The sequence below is a fragment of the Sparus aurata genome, chromosome 2 (genome assembly GCF_900880675.1).
Source record: "Sparus aurata chromosome 2, fSpaAur1.1, whole genome shotgun sequence".
Taxonomy (NCBI): domain Eukaryota; kingdom Metazoa; phylum Chordata; class Actinopteri; order Spariformes; family Sparidae; genus Sparus; species Sparus aurata.
This window is the reverse complement of record NC_044188.1, coordinates 3954110-3981493: the sequence shown is the minus strand read 5'-3', so window position 1 is coordinate 3981493 and position 27384 is coordinate 3954110. Positions and strand designations below refer to the sequence as shown.

Here is a 27384-nt window from a genome sequence, read left to right as displayed (position 1 = left end):
CTTAGTTTAGCATGTTAGCATGCTCACAGTGACAATGCTAACATGCTCATGTTTACCATTTTAACAATCTTAGTTTAGCATGTTAGCATGCTCACAGTGACAATGCTAACATGCTTACCAATTTAACAATCTTAGTTTAGCATGTTAGCATGCTCACAGTGACAACGCTAACATGCTCATGTTTACCATTTTAACAATCTTAGCTTAGCATGTTAGCAGGCTCAGCTAACCCTAACCCTGTGTCATAGGTTTGGGGTTTTTGGTTTAGTTTTGGTTTTGTCGGTTCGTCCTCAGGTGTCATGTTGTGTTACTTCCTGTCTTCTTCTTGTTTCCCTCCCTTGTGATTGTCCTGATTAGATTCACCTGTCCCTGATCAGCCTCCTGTGTATTTGATATATTTCTCCTCGTGTTTTCTGCCCTCGTGTTTTTGGATTCCTGCCTGTGTTCCCCGAGCTTCTGATTTGTACTTGTCTCTGGTTCTTTGTGGATTAGCCTGTCTGCCTCAGTGTGTCTTGCGTTTGGGTCCTCAACATTTCTTTGCAAACTGTAACGAAATGATTCTCCGGAGGCTGGTTGAAAGTTGCGACTGCAGGGCAAGTTTTCATTTCACAGATGGAGGGTGGAAGTGTCTCCGTGACATTGCCCCCCCAAAAAAAACCACAGTGAGATTTGTCCAGAAAACAACAACAAGCGGTCGCTGTTTGCTCACAGATGTGCTCCAGGTTGGTTTGGCGTCCTGCTCCTCCTTCGAGTGGCCTTTCTGACGGCATGAAGTTGACGACTCGCGGCTCAAAACAAATTATTCATCCGTCTGAGTGGAGGGAAAGTAGAAGAGTGCTGTCGACATCAGTTTTAAGCTTGAAGGTCTGAGCTGTGAGTGGGCATCGAGAGAAGAAAACCTGTGTGATCCGTCTGAGTCACTTTCTGTTAAACCCACAGGATTCTCAGGGCTTTAGCCGTGTGTCAAGTGTGTGTGTGTCTGTGTGTGTGTGTGTGTGTGTGTGTGGCTCCATCCTCGATGACTCAGCTCTCAACTACTCTGCACTTTGTAGGGATTAACTGAGGCATGTGGCAGACAAACACAGTTTCTAATGAGCACAGAAAACTACATTTATCACCCGGAGACCCGATGAAGCTTCACACAAGAAATCACAACGTTGTCAAATCACAGATCAAATATATCTTTTTAAGATGAATACTAACTTTAAAAGAACTAGGTCAAAAAAAACAAATTCAGAGTTTGGAGCTTTTGAAGAGAAGGTATTTAAATATTGGATATGTTGCAACTTAATATTATTTATATTTCCTTTGCTGCAACTTTTCTTTGGGCCCAATTTAATGTTGGGGAAACTCTGAGCTTACGGTCCAATTAGATTTAGGCACAAAAACAACTTAGTTAAGTTAATGAGAATCATGTTTTAGATTACCTGGCTCTCTCAGTTATAAATAATGACCTCGCCGAGCTGTAACGCCGCCACCACCTGACATGAAAGTCAGTTTATGTAATATTATTATAGGGACGAATTTCGGCACATTTGGTCCCCGGACAATGAATCCTAGCAAATATTCGCCTGAAATCTGAGAATATCCTTCCGAGAAAAGTGAGAGCTTCAGTCATTGCAGCAAAATGCTTGAGAATTATGACTCTTATCCACCGGGAGCAACGAAGAAAGTGGTTTAACGTGTTTATTGATCCACAAAATCCTCAGTGGGAGGACGTTTTTATCAATGCGGGGGACAACGACATGAACATCAGGTCAGAGAGAGGATTTCATTTGTTTTATTTGTGTAACTGACAGGATACCACTCAGACAAATGGTTTCACTACAACCATAACCACAGGTGACCAGTTCAGGTTAGGAAAATACTGTTGTCATATTTTACTACTTAATTATTACAACATAATTGCCGGTCGACTGGACACGATCGTGTGTTTCTGGCGTAAGAGTTGGATTGATTTTACAGTCATCAAAGCCCAACTCTGTGTCTCCTGTGACGCTCTGGATCTCCTGATCTTATGATGCAGCATCAACATGAAATACCCTCTAACAGGAAGAGCGAGAGTGTTTGACAGAGCTGCAGCTGGAGGGATAAAGAAGGCTCAGGATGGAGGATGGAGGCTGGAGGATGGAGGATGGAGGCTGGAGGATGGAGGTAATGACTTGGCCCAGAAACAGTGTTGCATTAACAGGCTCCTTAGATGGGCAGCCATCACAAACAATCCCATGGCTTCCTGTTTCTCACAAGAATTACATCATCGCCGTTAGTCTCACAGGTCACATTAGCACATGTACTGGAGCTGGAGACGGTTGCCATGGAAGCACACAAAGGTTCAGTCCATTTTTACAGCAAATCTGGATCGTGACGGTTGTTGTCTTCACCGTGAGTCACCCGTCGTGGTAAATCTGTCTCTGTGACACAGGCAGAAATGTTAACAGACAACGTGATGATTCAAAGTTTTATTCACGTTACGTTGAGTCACTTTCACCGACTTCCTTCCTCGCGCTCTCACTCTCTCACAGAAGTTATAGTGACAAGCGACCGAAAAGAAACGCACCGTTGCCTAGAATTTTTATGGATTGTTGGGAACATTTTCTGATAACTGAAGTACACAACTCAACAAAGTTCTGGTCGTTTTTACACATTCTGGTGCAGAAATGTTACGTATTATATAATTAAATTCATTTTCTGTTCACTCAGTGATAAACACCCAAACGCAGAAGTTGTGTTGCCCCGTTGGAGGTGTGTTGGCTGTGGTTGTGTCTGACTGGTATCCAGCGTCCAGCCCCTCTAAGCCCAGTAACAAGGCCCTGCTGGGCCGCGGCTAAAGCCTCCAGCAGCGCAAACAATGGAGCAGGGCTTTACACGGGGCTGGAGCAAACTGCTGACTGTCCACTAGTGCTAATACACCCCTATTCTGTCCCGTCTCGCTGCTGTCGCCTCTCCCTCACACACACATACATCCATCGCTCACTCTATGGTGGTTTGCAGCGGAAAAAGAAAGTTCAGTGGTCCATATGTTGATATGTACACACACTGATGAGACAGTCCCTCTCTTCTTCTGTCTGTCTGTCGTTCTGTTGATCCCTCCCCTCCTCTCTGTGCCCTCCATCCATCCATCCATCCATCCATCCATCCCTCCCTCCCAACCCCAGGACCCCTCCACCCTCTCTCTCTCTCTCTCTTGCTTTCTTTCTATTTGTGATCCACGCTGACAGTGTAGCTCGGTCTCTCGTGGGCCCAAACAGTCAAAGCGACCCCCAGATCGCCTCAGACACCCACCTGGCTCCCCACAGCTCTGCCGCCCAGCTCTCCCAGCCCCACGGCCCGCGTGTGGGCTGCTCCATCGGTGTGTTTCCTCCATCGACTTCCTGCTGCGGACCATGTGTGAGTGTCTGCGTGGAATATTCAGAGTCACCTGGACGCCTTCCTCCAATGCAGGTCAGGACGAATAAGTCTCTTCCTCTACTACACGGAGCGACACAACCTCCCTGAGAGAAGCACAACTACTTTGTAAAAAAAAAAACATAATGATGAATTGGATTATTTGACAAAAGCATTCCCATTTTCTCCTGAAATAGTTTTGGGAGTTATTTTGTGTAGGATTACCATCGGACTTATCGAAATCATGAGCGGCAGTTTGTTCAGAATTCAATAAGAAATACATTCTGTAAAAATTAAAACAGTCTGACTTGAGTTGAACACTGTTGTCAGAGTTGAAGGCAGATGTCCGAACACATCATCCACAACGATCACGACAACTTTTCTCCTGACTCAAACTGCTTTTTTGTGATGTTGTTGTTGATACTCCCTCACGGCTTCCTCATGTGATACATCTGTGATTGGAAAATGTTTTCATATTTCTGCTTATTTTTAGAAAAAGCTGCCTGCATCATATTTTGATTAGTTTGGATGTAAAGTAGCATTTTGCATATAAAGTCTTTAGCTGATGCAGATACCTGGAGTGACCTTCAGTGAGAGAGGCAGATCAGATGTGGCTCAATACTTGACTCATGGTACAAGAAATATTAATTATTAGTATTATATGGTTGATTTATGGTGACTTTTCCTGGTTTATGTTGAGTATCTGCTGATAATGTGTTTAATGCTCGATCACTTCTGTCTCTGTCGACAGCATCATGTAACTCCTTGTGCTGACAGAACACATGATTTAATTTGATAAAGGTTTTCTAATAGTTGAGTGAAAGGTTTGGTGACTTGCTGCCTGCCCTCATCAGAAAAACAACCACACAGTTCGACTGTGCGAGCAGCTTATTGTGACCCATATTTATGTTTGTTGTTAGGTGGCGACCTCTAGTGGCTGTAGTCATTATTACAGCAGCCAAGGAGAAAGTCAGATGACGCAGTTCAAAGTCCATGTAGGGAGGATGTTTTTGGTCGGATGTGCTGCTGTTTGTGTCTCATGTGAAACCAACAGTCGACTGTGACTTATTTTAGCTGAACAATGTTAATGTAAATAACGTAACGCACGTTACATACTTACACAACTTAAGCTACATGAGTAACATATTTATTTGAACCCAAACTGCGATCTTTACCGAGACCTTAACGAGCGGTTTTGTCGCCTAAACCTTCACAAACTGCAGGTGAAGGTTTTAGCGCGGTCGCGTTGGTAAACTGCAACGATCATGTCATTTTGGGAACAGCGAGTCGTATTTAGTGTCACAGGATGTGTTGGCATCAGCAGTGTTGTTCAAAGTTACAGACACGATATTGATTTCCTCTCAGAGGTCTGCGTAGCCTACATGCCTGAAGCATCATTTCATTTTACGTGTCATTTCACTCTTCACATTAAATCCACTGAACGTTAGATTCTGATAAAACTGGAAGATGCTGCATCTCATTGATTTCCCATAAATCTAGCAGCAGGTCATTGTTTACTCTCTCAGATGTCTCTATTAACACCCAGAGGTCTCAACCATCAGTCTGAGTGATGAACATTGTCAAATCCAGAGAGTAGATTACACTGTGTAATAATCATTTTAAAAGGCTTTGAGCTGCATAGGTTGTTATCTATCAGGAAACTGTACATTACAGTTATTTTATTCAGTGTTCATATCGAAATATTGTTTAATGTTTCAACTCGAAACAGATTTGTTTACTCCCTCAACCCCTTTCACAGAACATTCAGTAATATTTGCTTTGGACGAAAGAGAAATGTTCACTCAAATATTATAACAACCATAAAATGAACCACACATTTCCAAAAGGGATATATATTTATATACATACCATGCATACTGTGGAATTTGTGAAAATGGACTCCTCCCACTCGTCTCTATTAATACCTGGAGGTCAGGTCAGCGCGCAGAGAGGTCGTTCAGATGCAGGTCAAGGCGAAGCTGATGGAGGAAGTGAGCATTGTGTCACTAGTCACTGTTTAGTTTATCTGCTCGAGCCGATGACTTAACAGATGCAAGCGCCTTCCTCTGTGTGTGTGTGTGTGTGTGTGTATGTGTGTGTGTTGTCAAGTATGTTAGGAAACCCCCTCCTCCACCTGAAACCTTTCTCGACATTCTGATTTGCCCTCACAGAGGCTGCGTCTCCAGGATGAAGAGTTTTTATGCATGGAATACCAGCTTTTGATTGGCTGACGGGGAGGGATCGTTGATGCCGCACATCAGGTGCAGATTTGTTTGTTTGAAATATCAACAGTCAGACTCAGAGGAGGTGAGAGCTGAGCAGCGTGCTGACAGCGGCAGGAGGAAATCATCAGGGCCGTCATCGGAAGTGCGGGCAGAAGTTTAGTCTTTCCGATGAATCAAAGAACCCAAACGCCAGATTAAATGTGAGCTAAGTGCGTTTCTGCAAAACCGCAGATCACTTAAAGCTGAATTTATCTTTATGTTGCAACTTTACATTCGGTTAGGCTGAATTTTCTATTTCTCTCGCTGTGTTTACAAAATCCACCGGAAATGCGTGCAGTGCAGTCAGCTGTTTGCCAGTCGTGCTGGCTGTAGTAACGCCTCACCACCTTCACCTCCTGACGTGAAAGTTAGTAAATAAGCACCTACAGTACGTTTGTACCACGTATGGTGAACTGCAAACATCATATCCTGGTGTCTGGGCTGATTAAACACTATGGTGGGCCTTTCCGATACAGAGCCACTCGCTGGATCCAGTTTGAACTTTGACGACGTATCAACAAGCCATCGCGGCGCAAGCTTTTGGAAAAGAGTTCACAGCGCAGTGATGCCGTTATCGCATGTCCAAGAAGAGCCCTGACTCACGGCGGTGGTTAAACTGTTGAGTAGAGCTTGATTTGAAGTGTCCGGATATTTAATCTATATTGGAAAACCTTGCAGCCAATCAGAAACGAGTATTTTCTGCAGCCACGCTGAACACGAACAGAAGTTCATAACCTCTGCAGAACTGGCAGGTTTCCTCTCGTTCTGAGACCCTTCCTCTCAGAACAGGCATGTTTTTCACAGTAACACACACACACACACACACAAGCACACACACTGCCTGCTCCAGTTTCCTGGCCCATTTAAGCGCTGATGAGGGCATAGCTTTGGTCTGGTGGGACCTCGTGCCCCATGCCAACCAAGCCGCCCCCCCCCCCCCCCCCCCCCCCTCCACCCTCCTCACCCGTCGGCACGCCCCACCCCTCCCTCACCCCTTCTTCATACCTCCCTCACCACTCTATTCCTCCTCAGCCCTCCTTCAGCTCTGCCAGTGACTGTATTATATGATATATACTGTCAGCATGTCACTGCTGTCAGGGGAAACCGTGAAGAAAATAAGTCTATAAATGAACTTGATGAGGAGGATTTTTGTTTTTTTCAGAGAAGATGTAGTTCTTCAATTTAAGCTAAAGGAAGAAAATCACTAAAAGAAATGACATGCAGAGACTTCCCCCCTCTCTCCGTCTCTCTCCGTCTCTCTCACCCTCCATCCCTCCCCTCTCCGGCCCGGCCCGGCCCGGCCCGGCCCGGCCCTTAATTCATGGTCCCAGGCCTTCCCCATGTCTAAATCCCGGCTTTGTGTGGGAGCTGGACTGCAACAATGACCATGTTAGCTGACACAGTGCTGGCTGCCTGATCTGTGCTGACAGCATCTCCACCCGACCACCCCACCTCTGCACGGCTCGCTGGCAAGATACAGATCCACCGCTCATCTGTGGGGCTGCAGGCTGGGCACGGTTTGGGTGGCAGGGGCAGCTGATTGTGGCTTATAAAGCCCCGGGTCTCCATAAAGGCTTAAAGGATCTGCACGCTCATGTGAGTGTTTTTGGCTCACCAAACTTTATGAACTAATTAGAATGACGAGTTTGTGGGTTGTCCAACTCTAACAAGCAAAACAAAACCAACAAGGGTGACGAGGTGATCCGTTTTCTGCCCCTGCAGCTCTTCATTAGAATAAAGTTTTATTGTATAATGCTGCATGTTCATAATTAATAATAATTAATCATCTAAAGACCTCTCTATTGGTCTTCATAAACATGTAACAGAGATACTCTTCCAGGTAGATCAGCAGACTTTGCTTGATAGGTGTGTTGACAGTGTCAGTTAAACTGCTTCCACTGGAGTGAAGCGTCTCCACTTCATTTCACCTCAGTGAGTCTGAAGTTGTGTCAGTCTTGCTTTGTGTCGCATTAGTGCCACCTTGAATACTCTCTGTTGGTGGCAGGTGCTGAATATGAGCCTGGATACAGTTTGTGTGGGTTTAACACTTTGGGATCAAGCCCTGTTGTCCAGCATCCACCAAGCTGAAGTGTCCTTGAGACAGACACTGAACCCAGACCAGCTGACTGGGCGACCTCTGAGCTCACTGTAGAGGAAGAGAATTTAGCTACACCGAGACAAAGAGACTAGAAAACTAGAAAGAGTCACAAAACAGTCGCGAAGAGGCTTAACTACAACAACATGACCACAAAAGATGCAAAACAACTACAAAACCTGGTAGATGACAACAAAAACATCCACAAAAAGATGCAAAACAACTACAAAAACAGGTAGATGGCAACAAAAAGAAGCAAAGCAACCAAAAAGAGGCAAGAGGACTGCAAATAGATGCAAAATGACTACAAAAAGAGCAGAGCAACTACAAAAATAGGTAGATGACCACAACGAGATGCAAAACAACCACAAAGAGACATAAAATGACTACAAAAAGGTGCAAAAGGATGATAAAGAGATGCAAAACAACCATAAATAGGCAAAATGACTACAAGTAGACGCAAAACAATACAAAAAGATGCAAAACTACTATAAAGAGAGGTAAAACCTCCACAGAAAGAGCAAACACGAAGAGGCAAGAGGACTACAAATAGATTCAAAATGACTACAAAAAGAGCAGATCAACTACAAAAATAGGTAGATGACCACAACGAGATGCAAAACAACCACAAAGAGACACAAAATGACTACAAAAAGGTGCAAAATGACAACAAAGAGATACAAAACAACCATAAATAGGCAAAACGACTACAAATAGACGCAAAATAACCACAAAGAGATGCAAAACAACCACAAAGGACTACAAAGAGATGCAAAATGGCTACAAAAAGAGCAGAAAAAACTACAAAAATAGGTAGAAGACCAAAATGAGATGCAAAACAATCACAAAAATCTGTAATACAACTACAAAGAGACACAAAACCACTTTCCAAAATTTGCTTGATGACTTTAAAAAGGCACAAAATTACTACAAAAAGATGCAAAACGACACGAAGAGATGCAAAACAACCATAAATAGGCTAAAGGATTACAAATAGATGCAAAATGGCAACAAAAAGATGCAAAACAACCACAAAAAGATGCAAAACTACTATGAGGAGAGGTAAAACAACTACAAATGGATGCAAAATAACTACAAAAAGATGCAAAACAACCACAAAGGACTACAAAGAGATGCAAAATGACTACAAAAAGAGCAGAAAAAACTACAAAAATAGGTAGAAGACCAAAATGAGATGCAAAACAACCACAAAAATATGTAAAACAACTACAAAGAGACACAAAACCACTTTCCAAAATTTGCTTGATGACTGACGCAAAATAACTTCAAAAAGATGCAAAAATGACATTAAAAGATACAAAAGACAACAACAACAGCCTCGTCATTTACCACAACACGTAGCCTCGTCATTTGTAATCCTTTTTTGTGTCTCTTTCAGCCTTTTGCACGTCTCAGGTGTTCGCTGTCTCTCCACGGTCAGATCTCCAGCAGGTCTAAACCTTCTCTCATCCACCTCAAGTGATTTACTACAAACCATCTGTAAATACAGGAAGGGAAAAAGACATAGATACAGACAGATACACACTGACACACTGAAATGCGGACAGGAATACACACACACACAAACACACACACACACACACCTCCGTTCAGCTCACAACAGCAGCTGCTCTTCTGAAAGGAAACGTCACACTCTTCCTAAAATGAGATCCAAGGCCCGCTGGTCCTATTTTCAGTCATTTGGGATAAAAATAACTTCCCAGCAGCATCACTTGTTGGAAAGTTCATCCAGGCATTTAGATACCGTGGGGGATTTTTATTAGAGCCTGTGTTCAGGTTTATTTTGGCTCCTGGGTTTGAAGTTGGACGGCTCAGCTGGGACATAGAGATCTAAATCATCAACAGTCGACTTACTGGAAAGAAAAACCCCACGTGACACAGACGCCACACCGGCTCTCTCCTCCCTCCATCCAGATATCCTTCATCAACATGAACAGAGTACGTCACGCTTCTGGAAGCTGTCCCGCTGGTCAACTTGCAGAACTGGACAGCAGATCAATCGCCGCACACTTCATGCACACTCAGCAGTATACAGCTGGATCGTAGGTGAGGAGGAGCATTATCCAAAGTAGAAAGACTGACCCTTGAGCTTTTATTTTATAGCCTGGAGTCTATGTTTTAAAAAAAGATTCATCATGAAGGGAATATTGCTGATGTAGCCAGGTCTGCTCACACAGCTTTCATTACTATACCGCTTTAAACTCTTCCTGGAAACAAGGGAAGGAGCCTTTAGAGTTATTTTCCTGATAACTCTGCCGACATCCTGCCAAAGAAGAACAACACTTGGCCACAGATCATTTAAAATCAATGTACCAATTAGTGTTAGAGCTTATAGAGATTATACAAGTCACCTTCCAGCACAGCTCTGTTTCTGTGTCTACTTATGATGGATTTCATTTAGCTGTGCAGGTTTCTGTGAGGAGACATGCTGCAGTCATCTGAGAGACGGAGGGAGAAACAGTCCGTGGTCTCACTTCTCAGACAGACAGTCTGCTATGTCACAAACTTTGTTATCTTCTTCTCCTCCCTCCTTTATCGCAGCCCCGCCTGTTTCTGCCCTAATATGGGGGCATCTCTCTGCTCTCGGGCCAATCAGGCGGCCGGATGCGTCCGTCCCAGAGATGCCATGGGCCCGGGCCAGGCCTGAGGCTTCAGTGAGGGGAGCAACAGGCTGGCTGGTGACAAGGGGCAAAGGCCTGAGACAGAGAGAGAGAGAGAGAGAGAGGGGGAAAGATCAGAGAATACCACCAAGAGCAACAAGAACAAGTGAAGGAGAGCAGCTGAGGACAGACAGGAAGTGAACGTTAGAGAGAGGGAGAGTCGTGAGAGGAAAAAGAAAGAAGAGAGAGGCTGAGATTGAAGCTGCGCTGCTGCAGGTGGAGGTCTGTCACCTTTGAACTGCTGGAGGAGGCACGACAAGTCAGGTAGGCTGGATGGATGTGGTTCAATAAGGTGCAGTCTGCTGATACCTGAAGGTGTTGCTGTGCAGAGAGGACAGCCGGCGTTAGGAGTCGTGGCTGAACGCGACTAAAAACTTCATTTCTGGAGAAGCAGCAGCGTTGAGGCATCTTCGGCAGCCGTGCCTTTGTTGCTCTGCGATTTTACTGTGTGTCTGTTTAATTTAGTTTAAAATCTGCCTGAGAACTTGTTTTATTTTCTGAGACACTGCTTCAACATTTGGCAGCTCAGGAGCTGCCAGGAGCTGTGCAGAATAGTTTATGTAGCAGCAGACTGCAGACTGCACATTGCTGACTTGAGAGGATAACAATAGCGCGCTGTTTAAATGCAAAGACAGTTTTAGTAAGACAGCTGCCGCTTGTGTTTATTCCAACATGCCAGTTGCTGGTTACAAACACTTGAGTATTCACTGGGCTTCAGGGTAACTATTTGCAGTGTGGCATGTCACTATGACTCCAAGTTTATAAGAGTGTTTTGTAATCAGAGCGGGGTCGAATAACACTTGAGAATTATTTGTAGCATTTATTCAACCTTTAGGAGAGGCAGATGGGTGCGGCCTCCAGCACGCGGCACTGAATCATTTATAAAAAAGCACCTGATTGTATCTTAACGACAGAGTGTCCCCGACAAAAATAAGTTTAAGACGCTTTATGCTGCAGAGCAGAGCTGACGGAGCTGCTGGTGGCAGGAGGCGGTCATTTCAAACCGCCCCTGTCTTAATGTTACACACCAGCGACAGCTGCAGTGTGACGGTCACAGGATCTGTTTGCCTCCCAATTCCAGCTCCACCTCAGAGCTCGTACACTGGCCTGGTATGTTTGTTGGCCCAAAGTGGGTTCAGGGGCGGCTGTAGCCACAACACACCCACTCTGTACCCATGAGTTACATAATGTACGCACCGGGCAGTTCTGGGGCCACAGAAAACATATTGGAGCGGACATTATGCCAAACCTTGTGATTTGATTACAAGACCGAACGCAGACCTGAGAAAAGTGTATCAGTGTGCACGATGGATCATCCAAACTGTGACTTCCCTTCAACACAAAATGAAGTCTGTAATTTACAGAAAGATTGTTTCATTGAGTTCATCTTCCGTCTCAAACTGCCAAACAGCAGGACGGACAAAGCTTTATAGGGCAAAATACACACAGTGACGAGCCTGATCCAATAAAACACACTTTAAAACACATCTTACATCAACATGGCTCGTTATCTTAATTCTAGCATTTACATTAATTACATGACAGAACACAACTTATGCTATTAGGGTCAAGTTCAACCACTGTGAATACACCGTGGCTGGTTCCTGCAATTTTTGCATTAGGGCCTCCCGGTCAACAGATAATATTTTTTGTCATTTAGCTCCTTGAATCAGATATTTCCACTCCTTCAGGTGGAACTGTTCGGACTGATTCACTTGTTTATGCTGCTGCTGATTTATTGCTTAAGTGTGAAAGAGAAAAACAGATGCTTCTGATACTTTTCTGAAAGTACTGAGCCTGAATTCAATGGTAAGTCTTTTGTAATGGCAGCTACAGTAAGTGAATCTGACAACATTAACAGACAGGTAACACTGAACTGGGTGGAACAAGGAGTATTTTTATATCCTGGTAATATTTTATTAAACAACGATTATTTGTTCTCCGAATGAACATTTTTTATTAACCTTACTTCTGGTTGCAACTTTTGGAGTCGTCTTCTGTCTTTGTACTCTTTCAGCATTATAGACAATGCTTGAATATGTTTGTGGATATGGAAGTTAAAGTTGTTGTTGTCTCTGTATCATAACTGTAGATGCCAAGCGTCTCTTTCCTCCAGCTGGCCTTGTTTAAATGCATGCCAGTAACTGAACACTCCACTAATTCTGTGGGTACAAGCTGTCACAGCGATCGCAGGTCTCAGTCTGATGCCACAAATAAAATCTCAGGTTTCAAACTCTTGTGGCATTTTGTTATTGTGGACGAAGAACTTTATTTTGAGGCAACGTGTCGCTCAGGAAGGTGTGCAGCAGCGGGTGTAGTCCGAGCGGGCTGAGAGTAAATGACGTCACGGATGAAATGATGGATGATGATAGCAGTTTCCTGGCGACAGACTTCGGGCGGAGGTGGTTGCGGTTGTGGGTGGGGTTAATTTTAGACCAGGAAGTAAGGTCAAGAGTTGATTGGGCAGCTCAGGAGGGGGAGACCTCATGAGGAAACACTGCTTGACGTACGTACGAGGGTGAACTTCCGTCAGTGTACACAAGAGAGCCGAGAGGATTTTTCAGGAAGGAAGACTCGTGTAAACACATGACTCGAGAGCGCCTGTCATCTAATACTCAAAATACCACTTACATATATTTATTCCTATAAAATGAGAAACACAGTTGACAGTCTGCGGTAAATGTATATCCCCAGATGAGCAGAGCCACGTGTGTCCCACCATGTGATGAGTGTATCTGTCAAAAATCTCTGTTTCCTGTTTACATGGAGGCATTTCCTGTCCAGAGGCTCGCGCCGGCGGGTGTGTCTTGTTTTGTCCATCTGATGTCTCAGACAACCAGGAGATCTGTCTCACCCATCTTGAACGGTTTGGACGTTGAGCTTTTTTTTTTAGGGGGGGGGGATGCTTTTATCTAAAGTGGCTCAGCGCTGCAGGACTTCCCAAACATTCAGCTCGGGTGGAGTCAAAGCCCGGACGGTGTCGAGGATCTGATGGAGCCACTGAGCTCCACAAGCTTTCTCTTCCTTCTCCTGCTGAAGTGGGGCAGCAAAACATCCAATTATTACAGTCTGCTTCCTCCTGAACACCAACAAGTTCCACAAACTTTGCCTGTAAAAGAGGTGGTGCAGTGCTAGTTGAGGCATCCGACCCTTTTTTACTTTCACACAGTTACTCTGTTTGATGTAGACGCACACAGATAATCAATATTTTAAGTACATCATTAGTAATTCACTGAAACTTGCCAACATTTGCTCTTCTGTAGACTTTAAGTTCCCCTCTAGAAATGTTTTAAGATGTATTGATTCGTGTTTTTCCACAAAAAAAGCTCTAATATTTTGTCAAATTCCTCAAAGTTACGTCCTCAGATGATTATGCAGATTTGTGTCACTTCAGAACTTTGACTTCAAACGAGATGTCTCCCACATCACCGCGAAGTCCTGTAGATACTTCGTATGCTGAATATCGGCTTCCAAACTATTAGCGATGCCCCGTATCATGCCCACAGGCCTTCTAGTGTCAAACTCTGCACATAAATTATTCAACAGAAGCAAAGCTCAAACATTTCAACTGAAGGGGAAGAGAAGAAAAACTCATATTTGACCGGAGGGCTTTAGGTTTCTTTTGATTCTGACACATCACAACAAAAACAGATCTTCTAGCAGAATCAGCAGCACTTCACCAGGAGGGAAAACAGACTTTTTTTAAAAAAAATTCTCTTTTCCTAACCTCTGATGACGGATCTGTGATTGCTTGACAAACAGCAGATCAGAAACACAATGCCATGTTGGTGTTGGCTCTTGTGAATGAACTGATGACTGATAGGCAGCATCTTAAGAACACCAACACTTGATATGTACTTCTGTGTTATTTCCTGCACCTGAGGCGTTGAAGCACTTATCGGGTGGAACGTGAAACTTAGAGGTGAAGCTTGAGTACTTCTCGATCGACTGTGGCTTCGATTGCTTGTTTTGAACAAAAGCCAAATGAATAAAAGGAGGAAAGGAGCGAGTTTTTTCCTGATAGAATGGTTTCAACTCTCACAAGACTTAATATTACTTAATAAGGAAATGATTAAATGTAATGTATGTTAAATAATAATGACAGACTGAAGTTCACAGTCATAACAAAGTGTGGAAGTGTTGTTTCAGAAGCCCGACGTCTAGAAAATCTTACTGAAGCAGAGATAGTCTGACGTTTGTGACACTGACTCCTATATTTCCCAGAAAGCATACAATATCGTATTTTCATCAGAACCTCCTGAACGTAACGTCGCTTCGCCATTAAAGACTTAAACAGACCTTATATAACTGTTTTCGCTTGTTCTCCTCCCGAGCAGTAAACTGACCTTTATCTGTGAAACTAAACCAGTGGAGCGTCTTTCCACTAACAATGTCCTTGTTAGTCTGGATATTACACAGACCTCCCAGTAAACAGTTCAACGTGCATAACACCGCAGTTACTAATAAAAAGTCCCTCATAAATTATGTTGACAGAGGTGAAATTCTTTTCACCTTCATTGTATGTTGGTGGAGGCAGAACTACACCACTTAACACCACATAACACCACGACTGTCGGACTGGCTGAGATGCTTTTCCTGTAACTTTGGGTGAAGTGACTCTTTCAGTGTTTGATATTTGTTCATGCTCACCGCACACTGCCGACATGTTTTTGTTATGTTGGAGTCGAGCCTCACGTCTGAGGCTCCTGCAGTAAGACAATAACACAAGTTTATATTCCTGTTCAGTCAGATATTGTCGTTATTCTTCTGTTGGTGATGTTTTGATTGTGTTACATCATCATATCTGTCCAGTCATCTTTGTGCCGTTGCTCCTCAAACCAATCAATTGTCTGATACTCTCCTTTAAAGGTCACTGTGAAGCTGTCATTTTGTTATTCAGACAATCAATCCAACAGTTCTGAGACAGAGTTAAAAACAGATTTACAATTTATAATTTAAAACTGCATTATATCGCAGCTTTGATCTCTGGAAAATCTTCAGTCTGGGTGTTTCTGAGCCAAATTCCCTCATATTCAAGGACCAAACATTGCGTAGTTTACACGGCTTTACAGAAGCTCACAGTCAACCACTGAAAAAAGAAAAATGCCTGAATGTGTGAACACTTCCTACTTGTGCTGTGTCACAGATATGGCTTCAGTCATGCACGCACCTGACCGTCACACCTGCTTCAGGCAGGAGTCGTGTGAAACGGCGACACAACTGCAGGAGACACATGCAGACAGCACAACGTCACATATTCACCGACATCAAGTAAACTTTCACTTCTATTCTTGCACAAAAAATATGGATTCAGACACGTCTGTCTATATTTACTTTCAAGGACTTTTCATTTTCCCTCTAATTCCAAGCAGCAGAGGGAGTCTTGCGTTCCCGCTCTCAGAGGAATCCTACATGTCGATTGTGGGTTTTTTTGGTTTTTTTAGGAAGTGATGCGGTTTGTTGAAGTATTTACAGTCAGTCTGCTGTCTGCAGTAGAAACAGTTTCCCTCCGCTGGTCGTGCGATTGTCCTAAAATTAGATCCAATAAGATTTGTGTTATGCACTCCGGCTGCCACCAATTGTGAAAAAGTGTTGCGGTATTTCCTGTGTGTGTGTGCGTGTGTGTGTGTACCGTTATGTAAGCGTGTGAAGAGAAAACCTATTTTTGTCGATATCTGGCCTCTGCTGATAATACCTCAGGCCACAAATAAACCACAAACACACATCCTCAGCTGTCTCTCATGTGGCGCATCGCTGCTGCAGAGTGTGATGTCCAACCAGTGTTACCGGCTTCTTAAAGGGCAGGTAGGTGGTTGTTTTCTTAGGGTTGACACCTGATTCTCCGGTCCAGCCATCACTGAGCCAACTATAACATCATTAACTTGTCCCCCTCTGATAGGCTTAGAGCAGCAGAGCTTCATGAGGCTGCCGCTGGAAGTCAGAGGAGGACAGTGCGGGACAAAACAACAAGCCAGACACCAGAGTGAACGTCGGCATTGTGCGTCTGCAAACCTGAAACTTTAGGTCGCTCTACGCTTCAATTTCCAGTTTCATTTTTGCGACAACACTGGTTAAGATCTGCTCAGGTTTAAGCACAAAAAAAAACTGGCTGGCGCTGAAATGAAAAGGTTTGAAACAAGAGGCGAGTCGTGGTTTTTAAGTGCTGAGATCAGTCGCTCTTCTAAAGACACCCCTCATCTTTCCTGACGAGTGATTTCTTGCAGTTGTTTGAGTGATCGCAAAGTGGCGTTCTGCTGTTGCACGGCTACAAAAACAGAGCGGGTGATTGTGTGCACGAAGAGCGCGACCTTGCACACACAAAGTCTGGTGTCGCAGGAATTATGTCCATAAGCCAATGTGCAACTGCAGGAAGCAGTTTGCCCTTCAGTGGGTGTGCAGAGGTCGGAGTGGTGGACAGGCAGCTGGCATCCCATCACAGAAACCTGCAATTAACATTCGCCTTTTTATTCACCGTATCAGCAACTCTTACAATATATTTTATACTTTACCAGGTGTGTTGCCTGATCTTAACCATACTGTAGTCGTCATGCACAGAAGAAAACATGGGGATCTCTTCTTCATTCCCTCTTCATGTTCCTCTTTACTAAGGTCGTTTCTTTAACCAAAATGATCTTTCCTGAAACTTAAACAGTTTTAGCTGTTTAAATAAAACCTAAGCAGGGGAAACAGGAGCCACTGGATTTGGCCCCAGTATCCCCGCTCCACCTTGAAAAAGGTGGTATAAAAGCGGTAACATCACCCGCGACCTGCATGGATAAAGCGGAAGAAAACGAACGAACGAACAGGGGAAACAAGTCGTGACACAACGCTGACATACTCCATCATCACCTTCAGTTGCTTATTTACTCATCCAGCCGTTACAGAGCAGCATTATCATTCATTTGAAGTCTCTTTTGTTTATCCTGATGAATCTAAGTCCTTCATTTACTCTCTGTAACTCTATTTGTGTTCTCTACCAACTTCTGAGGGAAATATCAGGTTCTTTAGCAGCTAAGTGCTTCATCATACACAAGCTAGTCCCTATGAGAGGTGAGAGTGAACCAAAACAGCAAAATTGTGTTTCACAGATAATCAGTGACCTAAAACTTGCAGTAAAGCTGAAGGGTTCAAGTGACTTTTCACATGTTATTGTAAGAAATATAGATAAAGGTGATGAAATGCTCAGTCAGGACTCTTCCATCGTTTTTTAATCCCTTTTAGTTTGTTGCTCATGTGAGTTATATACTTTAAACTGCACCGGTCTCTCTCACTTACCCACATTAAGAGGGAAATGTTGCAGCTGTGCAGCTTCTCGGCCTGAATATGTAAATGCACCTTATCTTTGCGCTGCTCTCGCTAATAAAGACTGATGACATGTAAAGCTGACAGAGAAAGTGAAAAGGCATTAGTCATGTTGTTGTGACTAAGCCTTTTGCACAGGCTGTGTGCTGCAGTTGAAAGGTGCTGTCAGACTGTGTTTAAGCCGTCTTTTCCGCTCTATGACCTCGGTAACAAACCCGCCTGCGTTATCACTCCAGACAACTTAATCCAGCTCCTTCTAGACAAACTGCAGCGTGGCTGACAGCTCCAACGAGCTCTTCAGCTTTCCGGTTTGTTCTCCGATCTTCGCGGTCTGAGAGTCTTCAGCTGCATCATTAGCAGGATGCTCTGCCTCTCATCCACTGAATTATTAGGAGTTTAAACGTTTTGTACCAGTTGAACAGACAATTATTGAGTCTGAATAATAAATAAATGTTAATAAATGTCCTGGTATTAAAGGCTTCGTTAGAGGGGAGTGTAGTTCGTCTGACTTCCCGTTAAAAAATATCTGGTTTTGTCGCCACAAACGCAGCCGACAATGTCTGGAGGTCTTCTTAAAAATATCCGGTTCTATTGCAAACACTGAAATGCCATGGTGGCCTGAACTCCACCGCCGCCGCCTCCCGATATGAGAGTCAGGTAATAAATATGTCAATATGGTACATATACTATGACATAATGTGTAGAAGCGTCTGTGGTTTGCAGGAATGTTAAATGGTTGGATTTTGTCCTGGAGACTGAGCAGCTACAGTATGAACGTAAATCAGGGAGCGAAATTCTGTTCATCGTTAGAACAAGTTAGTAATAAACAAACAGGAGTCAGGGTTGGAATTTTAGCTTCCCCTTCTCCACTTGTCTGTGCCTACATACGCAGCGGGTTTGGGGGTCCGTGCTGATCGGGGAGGTCACCAGGCGTGTGGAGGCCTGCAGATGTGTGGGTCTGGTCTATAAAAAGACTGGGCTGCAAGGCATTTCAAATGTTCACCTCCTCCTCCTCCTCCTCCTCCTCCTCCTCCTCCTCCTCCTCCTCCTCCTCGGCCATCCCACCATTCCTCTGCTCCGTCCAGGGAGTGCCACCTCCTCCACCTGCTGCCGTCTGTCTGTCACACAGTTTACAGCTGCTGTCAGGTGCAAACCTCCACAAGAAGAGCAGATAGCTTTTAAATTGTAAGTGAAATACGCTGTTTTCCTCCCGAGGTGTGACCCAAGTTCATAAAGTCAGAGTTCAGGAGACTTCTCGTTTTATAACCGAAAACTACCGAAGACTTCTATTTGTAGACGTTGAATTCAAACTGTTGCCTCCACGTCACTGTCACTGTCTTGTGTGCTGTGCGTTAATGACAGACAGCAGTGACGACTGCTCACTTGTACTCTGACTGCCACTTTGAGGCCATTAACACAGCGGTGTGGTGGCTGCACCTGCTGAGGCAACGTCAGTCACTCAGCACAGAAATAATAGTTTGAAAGCTTCGATCTCATCACGTCAAGATCAGCGTCTCTGTCTGACGAGCGCGATGCTGCAAGAAATGTGTCCAAATATCTGAACTATGTAAGATTCGGTGTTTAAAGTGAGCTGAGTTATATTCTTTCATCATACAGCACAAGCAGCATTTCTTCGTTTTCTCATTTCTAGATGTTTGATCTGGGAAATTTAATGAACAGAAATGTCTTGAGTGTCCGATATCAGGTTGTTATTGTCAGTATTTGGCTCACAATAACATCAGACCTTCACGGAATAAAACAAAAAATGATTATAGTCTCAACATGGGGCTCATTACCTTCTGTATTATTATATCTGATTATCACCGCAGGAGCAGCAGAGTTAGTGATCTAACAGGAGCTCAGGGTGGTTTCGATGTCTCCCTTCTCATCCCTTAAGAGCGTCTCACTTCACGTGTTAAGAGTCGATCTGCGTCCTGCGACCGATACGCCGACGACCGGGCAGCACTGAATGTGTGTTATGTGTTCCTGTGACCTCCTAGATACCAGATACCTCCAACACACCCAAACAGGCACGACATCCACGCTGCATGCTGACACTCTACACGCCCAAACACACTGATGGGCTTTCTCCCTCACGCACACACACACACACACATAGCTAAACTAAGGCAGTTAAAAAAGCGATCACATGAAGGCCGGACTGTGAGGAATGAGATCGCTGGGGGCCGCGGTGACGGAAAGCCGAGTGATTCCTGTTCGAGCAGAGATATGTCGCTGATGGACTGATGGTAAACTGACCAGGGGAGGAGCTTCCACACATTCTGCAAAGTCCTCCCTTAAATTAATGAGGTTTTGAAATGATTCCTGCAGACTTGACTCCGTCTGTTTGGGCTGCTGTTTGTAAGTTACCGTGGACATGTAGAAGTTTTAACAACTCCGAGCTTGGGAGAGTTTTTGGCATCTTTAATAAAGATAAAAATATATCTAAGCATTGTATCAGTTGATGCGTTTTATAGTCGGTGCTCAAAACGCTGAGCTTCACTGGTTCCTGCCGCTCAGTGCTCCATGCTGACTGGTCGATGAATACCAAATACATTTAAAACATTTGCCAGCCTGGCAACCTTGACCGTCTGACCGGACAGGAAGCTAGCCATGGAATCTATCCTGTCTGGCCTCCGCCCGGTCCTTTTTACTATATTTGGCTGCAGGCCCGCCCGCAGAAAAGGTCCAGTGCATGGAACCTCCCCAAGACTGCTTAACAAAGCAAAAAGAGTTGGTCGATATATTACTTTTTGAGTCTAGAGCCTCTGTAAGCTCACTATATTTTACTTTCTTCTCTGGTAACACGATTTATGTTCAAGTCCTGATGTGAGAAAATTCAGTTTAACATTAGGCAGGAGTTTGTTTGGATCCGTACATTTATCAGGTCATGTTGCCGGCTGCCACGCTTGATGTTGCATATAAAAAAAGAAAACAACTTTGGTTATTAACGCTTTAATAGGATGGACATGATTATTACTGTCTTACATTGGCTCCCCGAGTGACTTGGGCCCGGAAAGCTTTGCCCTTTTGCCTGCTATGGTTGGGTGACATCCCTGCTAGTCCTAAAACAGAGTTAAGAGTCAGAGTCATTTCTGTTGATATGACTTTTATACAGTTACTAATGCATGTGAATTGTAAAAGTTAGGAGCTTTCTTTCCCAGTGCCACAGCAAACAATAACAAACGTCTCATCCTTTGATTGCGATGGCTTTAAGATACGGTATGAGTGTATGAAAGAAACTTAAGAAACTCTGAACATATGTCGGAAAGTAAACCGTCGTGGATGTTTGCAGTTGTATCACTGGTTTCTTAAAGTGTCTAAGTGGAGAGTTTGGATGGCTTGTGCTCGTGTAGCCGGTGCAGAGGCATGAGCAAGATGACGGAAAGAATCTCAAGAACGCCGCCGCAGAAGCTTCACGCCGACAGCTGTGTCACTCTTGCAGACGCTGGAGCTCCACGTGAGCGAGCTCGACATGAACACCTGGTGCTACACTTTCTTAAGAACACTACAGGAGCTAATTTGTCCGTATGTGATACCGAACATTCCTGTTTCGATGGCATGTCAGCGTCGACTGGTGTCATCCTGCCAGACACATCTTTGTGTATAAAAAAAATCACTGAAACATAAATATATGCAGCTGCTGTGAAAGCTGATGATGCCGTTTAAAACTGAAAGAGAGTGGAAATGGGAAGCATTTAGACGTACACACATCACTCTGTGGTAGAAATGTAGGAAATGTGAAAGTTTCCAGACTTTGTAAAAGGAAAAAGATAAATCAACAAAGTGATCTGTCTCTCGTACGTTGAACTCATCAGGGACTACAGCGAGACGAGCACAATGAACCTTCTACTTTTTCTATGCAGCTCTCGCAGAATCAGTTTGAGGTTATTTAATATGTGTTAGTTTAATAGAATCCCTCCTTATGCTTTAATCTAAATGACAGCAGGTCAAGAAATTATAAGAATGCACTTCCTTGCAGTCACCGTATAACTGGACTGAATAAGCAAACAGCAGATTGACCTGAGTCGTCTCTTCTTTCTGTTTCAGACTCTGACAGAGACCAAGAGGACAGCCATGTTTTCAGCCAGACCAGAGATCCAGCCGTAAGTAAACACGACTCCCCGTCTGTGCGCGCAGATACAAAAAACAACCAGACGAGGGTCGTTATCTTTAGTGAGAGCTGTTACACAAGACTGAGCTGGTACGATGTTAAAGATTAAAGATTCGAGGCCTTAAACAGCTGAATAATGAGACGATCAACGCGAGAAACTAGGAGTATTCCATGAGAATGAGACGGTGCATGTTTCATTTCTGCACGCTCGTTCCATTTTGAATGCGCCATCTGTCCTCCACACAGTAATAACACGCCGCACATCAGCTCTGAATCCACAGCCGACACTTCCACTCAGCCGAGCGATTCTTTTATGTGATTGCAGTTTGATGAAATAAATGAGTGTGGACAGATGTTACTGTTAGTTGCTGCACAAGAATGGACTTCACTGAGGATGTTAGGCTCGTCTGATATGCTTTAAATTTAGGGCATCGTTGCACTTTATGAGGAGAGTTGTACATTAGTTTTGGTTGTGTACTTAACTTCATATACAGGGTACTAAATCATTCTCGCTTTATGTTTTAGTGTTGGCTGCAGGCTACTGATTTTGTGTGTGCATGTGTGTAACGACGTAGATTATGGCATTGATTTTCACACAATAGCTGACACAACTGCTGTGTGTTAAAAAAAGGATTAAAAAGAGGTATTTGATTGGCAAAAAAATCCTCTGAATGAGCCTCACTTTGTTTTTTTTAACTACGATCTGGACTGGGGATCTGTGGGCTGGTTGGTGTGTGTGAGAGTTCATGGCAGCTTGACCACAGATGAAGTGTTAGAACAGGATGTTTTTACAAGATTAACTATGTGAGAGTTTACAAATCAAGCAGCCAGAGGAAGGAGATACGGGAGGCTGGAACATGACAGAGTCATTCCCCTCCAGAAAGGAGGTAAAAGGCAGTTTGTTTTGATTCAGTTCGACTAACAAATTGCACTAAAAGTTCTGAGGAATTTATATTCAGATTTATTAAAATAAACAAGGTCAGCGTTCTCCGTTCAACCTCCTCCTGTGGTGATATCTGTGGGTAGCAGAAATAAACGCAGTAATAGAAAAAGAAAGGAGACCCTCATTCATCTGAAATCCTATCTTAACTCAGTTTAGGATGACATTTAGGATTTTTGATATTGGAAACTGGTTTAACTGCATTTAGGAACAAAATCTGCTCTTATTTTTGGATGGGAATTTACCTAATAAAGAAGCATCCAAATTGAGTTAGGAATCCTAAATTAGGGCAGAGACCGTGTCCTGTCTTTGAAACATAAGTTGAGATACGAAGCAGCGAGTAAAATTCTCTCTGTAATGAGACAACTGGAGATGATGCTGATGATGATGAAGATAAAAGCCATGTTGTCGTGTTCTGACTGAAGTCCAGCTGTCAGAAACTCTTCCAGCTTCGTTTTTTTCTTCAAGTGGACCGGCAACAGCAGCGCACGGTCGGCATCCAGAGTACAAAAATCCTTTTACCTTTATAATTCTTGCAGTGAAGGCTGACTGAACCTCGCGTGCACTTTATAACATACTGTATATTTTAAACCTTGGAGCCTGCAGCCTTCCAGCACAGCCAGTTTTCTTCTGTTCAGTAGCCTCACTGGAGCGGTGGAGGGTTGAACGCTGAGAATGTCACTGATTGCTGAAATAAATTGAGAAAATTCAAATCACAGTCCCCACGTTTCTCAGGTTTTTTCGCCAACCAGTCTCCCAGCAGCTGCAGTACAAAGCTGCAGTGGAGGCTCAAATAATCATGTTAGTTGCCTTGAAGGGTAAAAACCGCTCTGACAGCCTCGGCTGCATGAACATTTCAAAGTGACTTGACGCTGTCTGCTACTCTGTGGGCAGGTAAAAGACAAGAGGCGGTCGCCCCCCTCCAACAGATCCCCCTCTGCCCCGCAACGCAACCCTCACCACAGCGGCTCCACAGACGAACAGGAGAGCCCCGAGAGAGTGGTGAGACACACACACACACACACACACACACACACATTGCAATACACACAAACACCTTCCTGCATGAATCCAACACAACTAGAACAGCAAAACAGCGACACACAAGGGAAATCATCAACGCGCTACATACATGCATCTCCAGGGAAATGTACTGAACTCATGGATTATGGACTGCACAGACAGTGAGCATGCTAAACATTAGCAATGTTACATTGGCACAGCTGGTGAATTGAATGCTAACGTTAGCGTGCAAACATGCTCCAAGTTCAGCCTCAGAGTTTTGGGAACTGGACTGGAGGTCGATACCACTTTAATATTCGACAAAAAGGTAACTATGACACCTTCTATCAGCCCACTTAGAGCCTCGCCTCAGAATTTGATTTTGAAAAAGAAACCTACAAACTTTGTCTTATTGGTGACACCGATGTAAAATAGAAAAATGATCAAGTTGATCCAGATGTGGTCTTACATGTACCTGCACGCTCCTGGTGAACGCGGCCACTGTGCTATACTTTAGAGCAGAGTCCTGGTGACATTGACCTCAGGACTTCAAGCCTCCAGTCGCACGCAGACATTTTTTTTTATGAACTACACTGCACTTCAGAATGCTGACCTGGTGACCCCAGCAGCCAGCAGCCCCATACAAACTGGATCACAATAGTCTCGGCCCGATCTGCTGAGGTCATTGTCCACCACATAAACAACCTTTCATTTCTCCCAGCTCAGCACAGATGCCAGTCGTTGGCCTTTTCACACACCGCAGCAGGTGACCGCCAGCTGCTGGACGCAGAGTCGGCAACAAAGAACATCTGAATGTGGCAAATCTGAAACCAGCTGCAGGTGTCGGCTGTAAACACTCTGACACACATGCATGCACTGAAATGTAGCACGTTAGCATTTTAAGAGTTTTTGTGATACAAAGCGGTGCTGCTGCCTGTCGCGGGACAGCGACACCTGCTGGTTTTGGGCAGAAATAATCAATGTAGCTAACAGGCACGATGAAGCAACAGTACACAAAAAGACTGCGTACACATTTCCTGTTTTTTGTTCTATTAGAGAAATATTGTAAACATTTTATCCAATTAAATATATAACATTTTAAATCAATGGTTTTACAAAAGTAGTATAGTAGAGTATTTTTGTTTGGCTCAAAATATTAGCCTTGCCTCAGTTAGCCTCAATTAGTTAATTGACTTTGGAAAACACAATTGTCAGATTCTGACATTCTCTTTTTTGTGTAATTCCCAAATTATTAGGAGTAAAGTCATTGTGTTAACACAGGTAAGTTGCATAAAAGTAAGGAACATTACAAATTGCATATATGTTTTATTGACAGAAATTTGTGATGTTATTAACATTTTAAAAGGGTTAAACACACGATGATCCCCCCTTGTGCTGTCTGCAGGTGCAGAAGGAGAAGCTCCATGCAGAGCTGAAGCAGGTGTTGAGTCAGAAGAGAAGTCACCTGAGAGAGTCGACCTGCCAACTGGCCCAACCAGAGATGGACTCAGAACCCACAGAAGAACAGACGGTAAGCAGCAGTCAGTTAAACCCTCTCAGGCCTAAATATTTCCTTCTCATGTTTCTGTCAGTGGTTAAACAGCAACTGGAGACTTCTAATTACCACAAATCAGCGATGATGAAGCAGACGGACGACGCTGCACACAAAAATGTCACTCCAATAATTTGTGAAGTTCACAATTCACTCTTTCCTTTCTGAGTCGTCTACGAGTTATTTCCTGTGGTCAGTCACTGGAAAAGTGGATGTAGTCCAAGAATAGAGTGACCTTTCCTCCGTGACAGCTTAATGGATAAAATGGATTCAGAAGTAAAGTGTGAAGTGACAAATAACTGTACCGCAAATTCTGCACTCACTCAAGCGAGTGACACGAGATATAAAACAGTGTTGAAGCTCGAACAAAGAGAAGTAGACGGACAGAAGATGTGATGTGAAGCATGTCCTTGAAGCTGCATAATTTATATTTTGCATCCACAGAATCGCTTTTGTATTTTTCTCACATATTTTCAAGCCATAGTGATTGTTATCCAAACAGTGTGTGGGTGAAGATGACGGCCGTATTCCATTACTGAGACTGATTGTAAACTGTTTATGTTATAGAGATATTAAAAGCTGTGTGTCCGTGTTTCAGTGTGTGGAGGAGACGTCTAAAATCGTGGAAATCGTGGTGGAGACGGAGGCGGAGGCTGGAGCCAGCGGCTACAGTGTGACGGGTGGAGGACAGCGAGGCATCTTCGTTAAAGATGTCCTCAAAGACTCACCTGCTGCTAAACATCTCAGTCTACAGGAAGGTAGCTGCGGTCATGATTGACATTCTCAGTGCTTTAAAATGAACATAATCCACACAAGAAATTAAATAAAAATATGTAAACTGCAAACTCTGAGCCATGGTGAGTGTGTGTCCTGGGTTTGGGAACATGATGTTCTGATTATCAATCTAGTATAGTTGTGTATGTAACCCTAAATATATTAATAGTTGTGCCAACCGTCCACTATTGTGATCTCAAGAGTAGAAAATCTAATTTAACCGTAATCATTTGCAAGAATCACACCGTACGATCCTGGCCACATAATAATAATAATGTAATTAACTTGCATGTTTAGATGAGATGTTTTTCTCAGTTTTCACCATTGGTATGTCTTATCAGCGCTAGCAGCTAATGCTAACAAGCATCAGCTCAGTTTACAGCGACCTGCAGCTGATACCGGGCTGAGAGACGGCATCTCGTTACAATCAAAATCCTACATTCAAATGTCGTACTCCAGCTTTAAGCATCCAGATGCTAATTATTATTAGTTATTGATCTGTGCAACAACATTAACCATTAAATTGAGCATCATACGAAATCATAATAATGACAATGATAATAAAAGGGAATCATTTTATAAACAACATGGAATGCAGTATTTCAAGTACAGTATAAAACTCAGATTAAAGTGAAAAAAAGTGAACACTGACATTGAAATACCACAAATTATTGGACAATGTGAAGTATGAAGACGCTCTAAAGATCCTTCAGTGTGCGGAGCCTTCTGGTTGTGGGCATAAGTATGCTTGCTGCGCCTGTAACCACACCCAACAGTGATGTCAAGAGGTCTTGGAGTACACCTGTACTTCACTGAGGGAAGGTGAACAGTTGAAACCACTGGAGGTCAGCAAAGACAAGATCCTCAGAGTACTTCTTGTAATAAACGGCTGTGCTTCAGTACAGTTTGTGGCTAATCTACCAACCACTGGATGCAGGACATTACTGCTCTTATACACATGATTCTCTCAAATCAGTAAAAATGCAAACTGAGTTGTAGAGGTGTGAAAGTTTCAACAGCTGTGACAGGTCTTGACACTGACTCTTTCATTCATTATGTTCTCTGTGTGAAGGTGACCAGCTGCTGAGTGCCAAGGTCTACTTCGACAATGTCAAGTATGAAGACGCTCTGAAGATCCTTCAGTGTGCGGAGCCTTATAAGGTCAGCTTCCAACTGAAGAGGACCATCCCTGGAGCGGAGGTCAGCGTGCGGCCTCGAGTTCCCAGTTTGGAGGTCAAAGGTCCCAAAGCAAAGATATCTAAAATGGTAATCAATA

General features: G+C 43.7%; 1 protein-coding gene across 3 annotated transcripts in view; it reads left to right on the top strand.

The window, feature by feature from the left end:
- The first annotated feature begins 10421 nt into the window (after positions 1 to 10421).
- The window catches only part of prx (periaxin), a 35204-nt gene continuing 18241 nt past the window's right edge, over positions 10422 to 27384 (top strand). For all 3 annotated transcript variants that reach the window (XM_030394277.1, XM_030394258.1, XM_030394268.1), the window contains exons 1-6: positions 10422 to 10688; positions 21777 to 21832; positions 23675 to 23782; positions 25188 to 25313; positions 25933 to 26092; positions 27181 to 27374. In XM_030394277.1, coding sequence (XP_030250137.1) covers positions 25284 to 25313; positions 25933 to 26092; positions 27181 to 27374 — 384 coding nt within the window. In that variant the 5' untranslated portion in view covers positions 10422 to 10688; positions 21777 to 21832; positions 23675 to 23782; positions 25188 to 25283. The remainder of the gene's footprint in view (positions 10689 to 21776; positions 21833 to 23674; positions 23783 to 25187; positions 25314 to 25932; positions 26093 to 27180; positions 27375 to 27384) is intronic.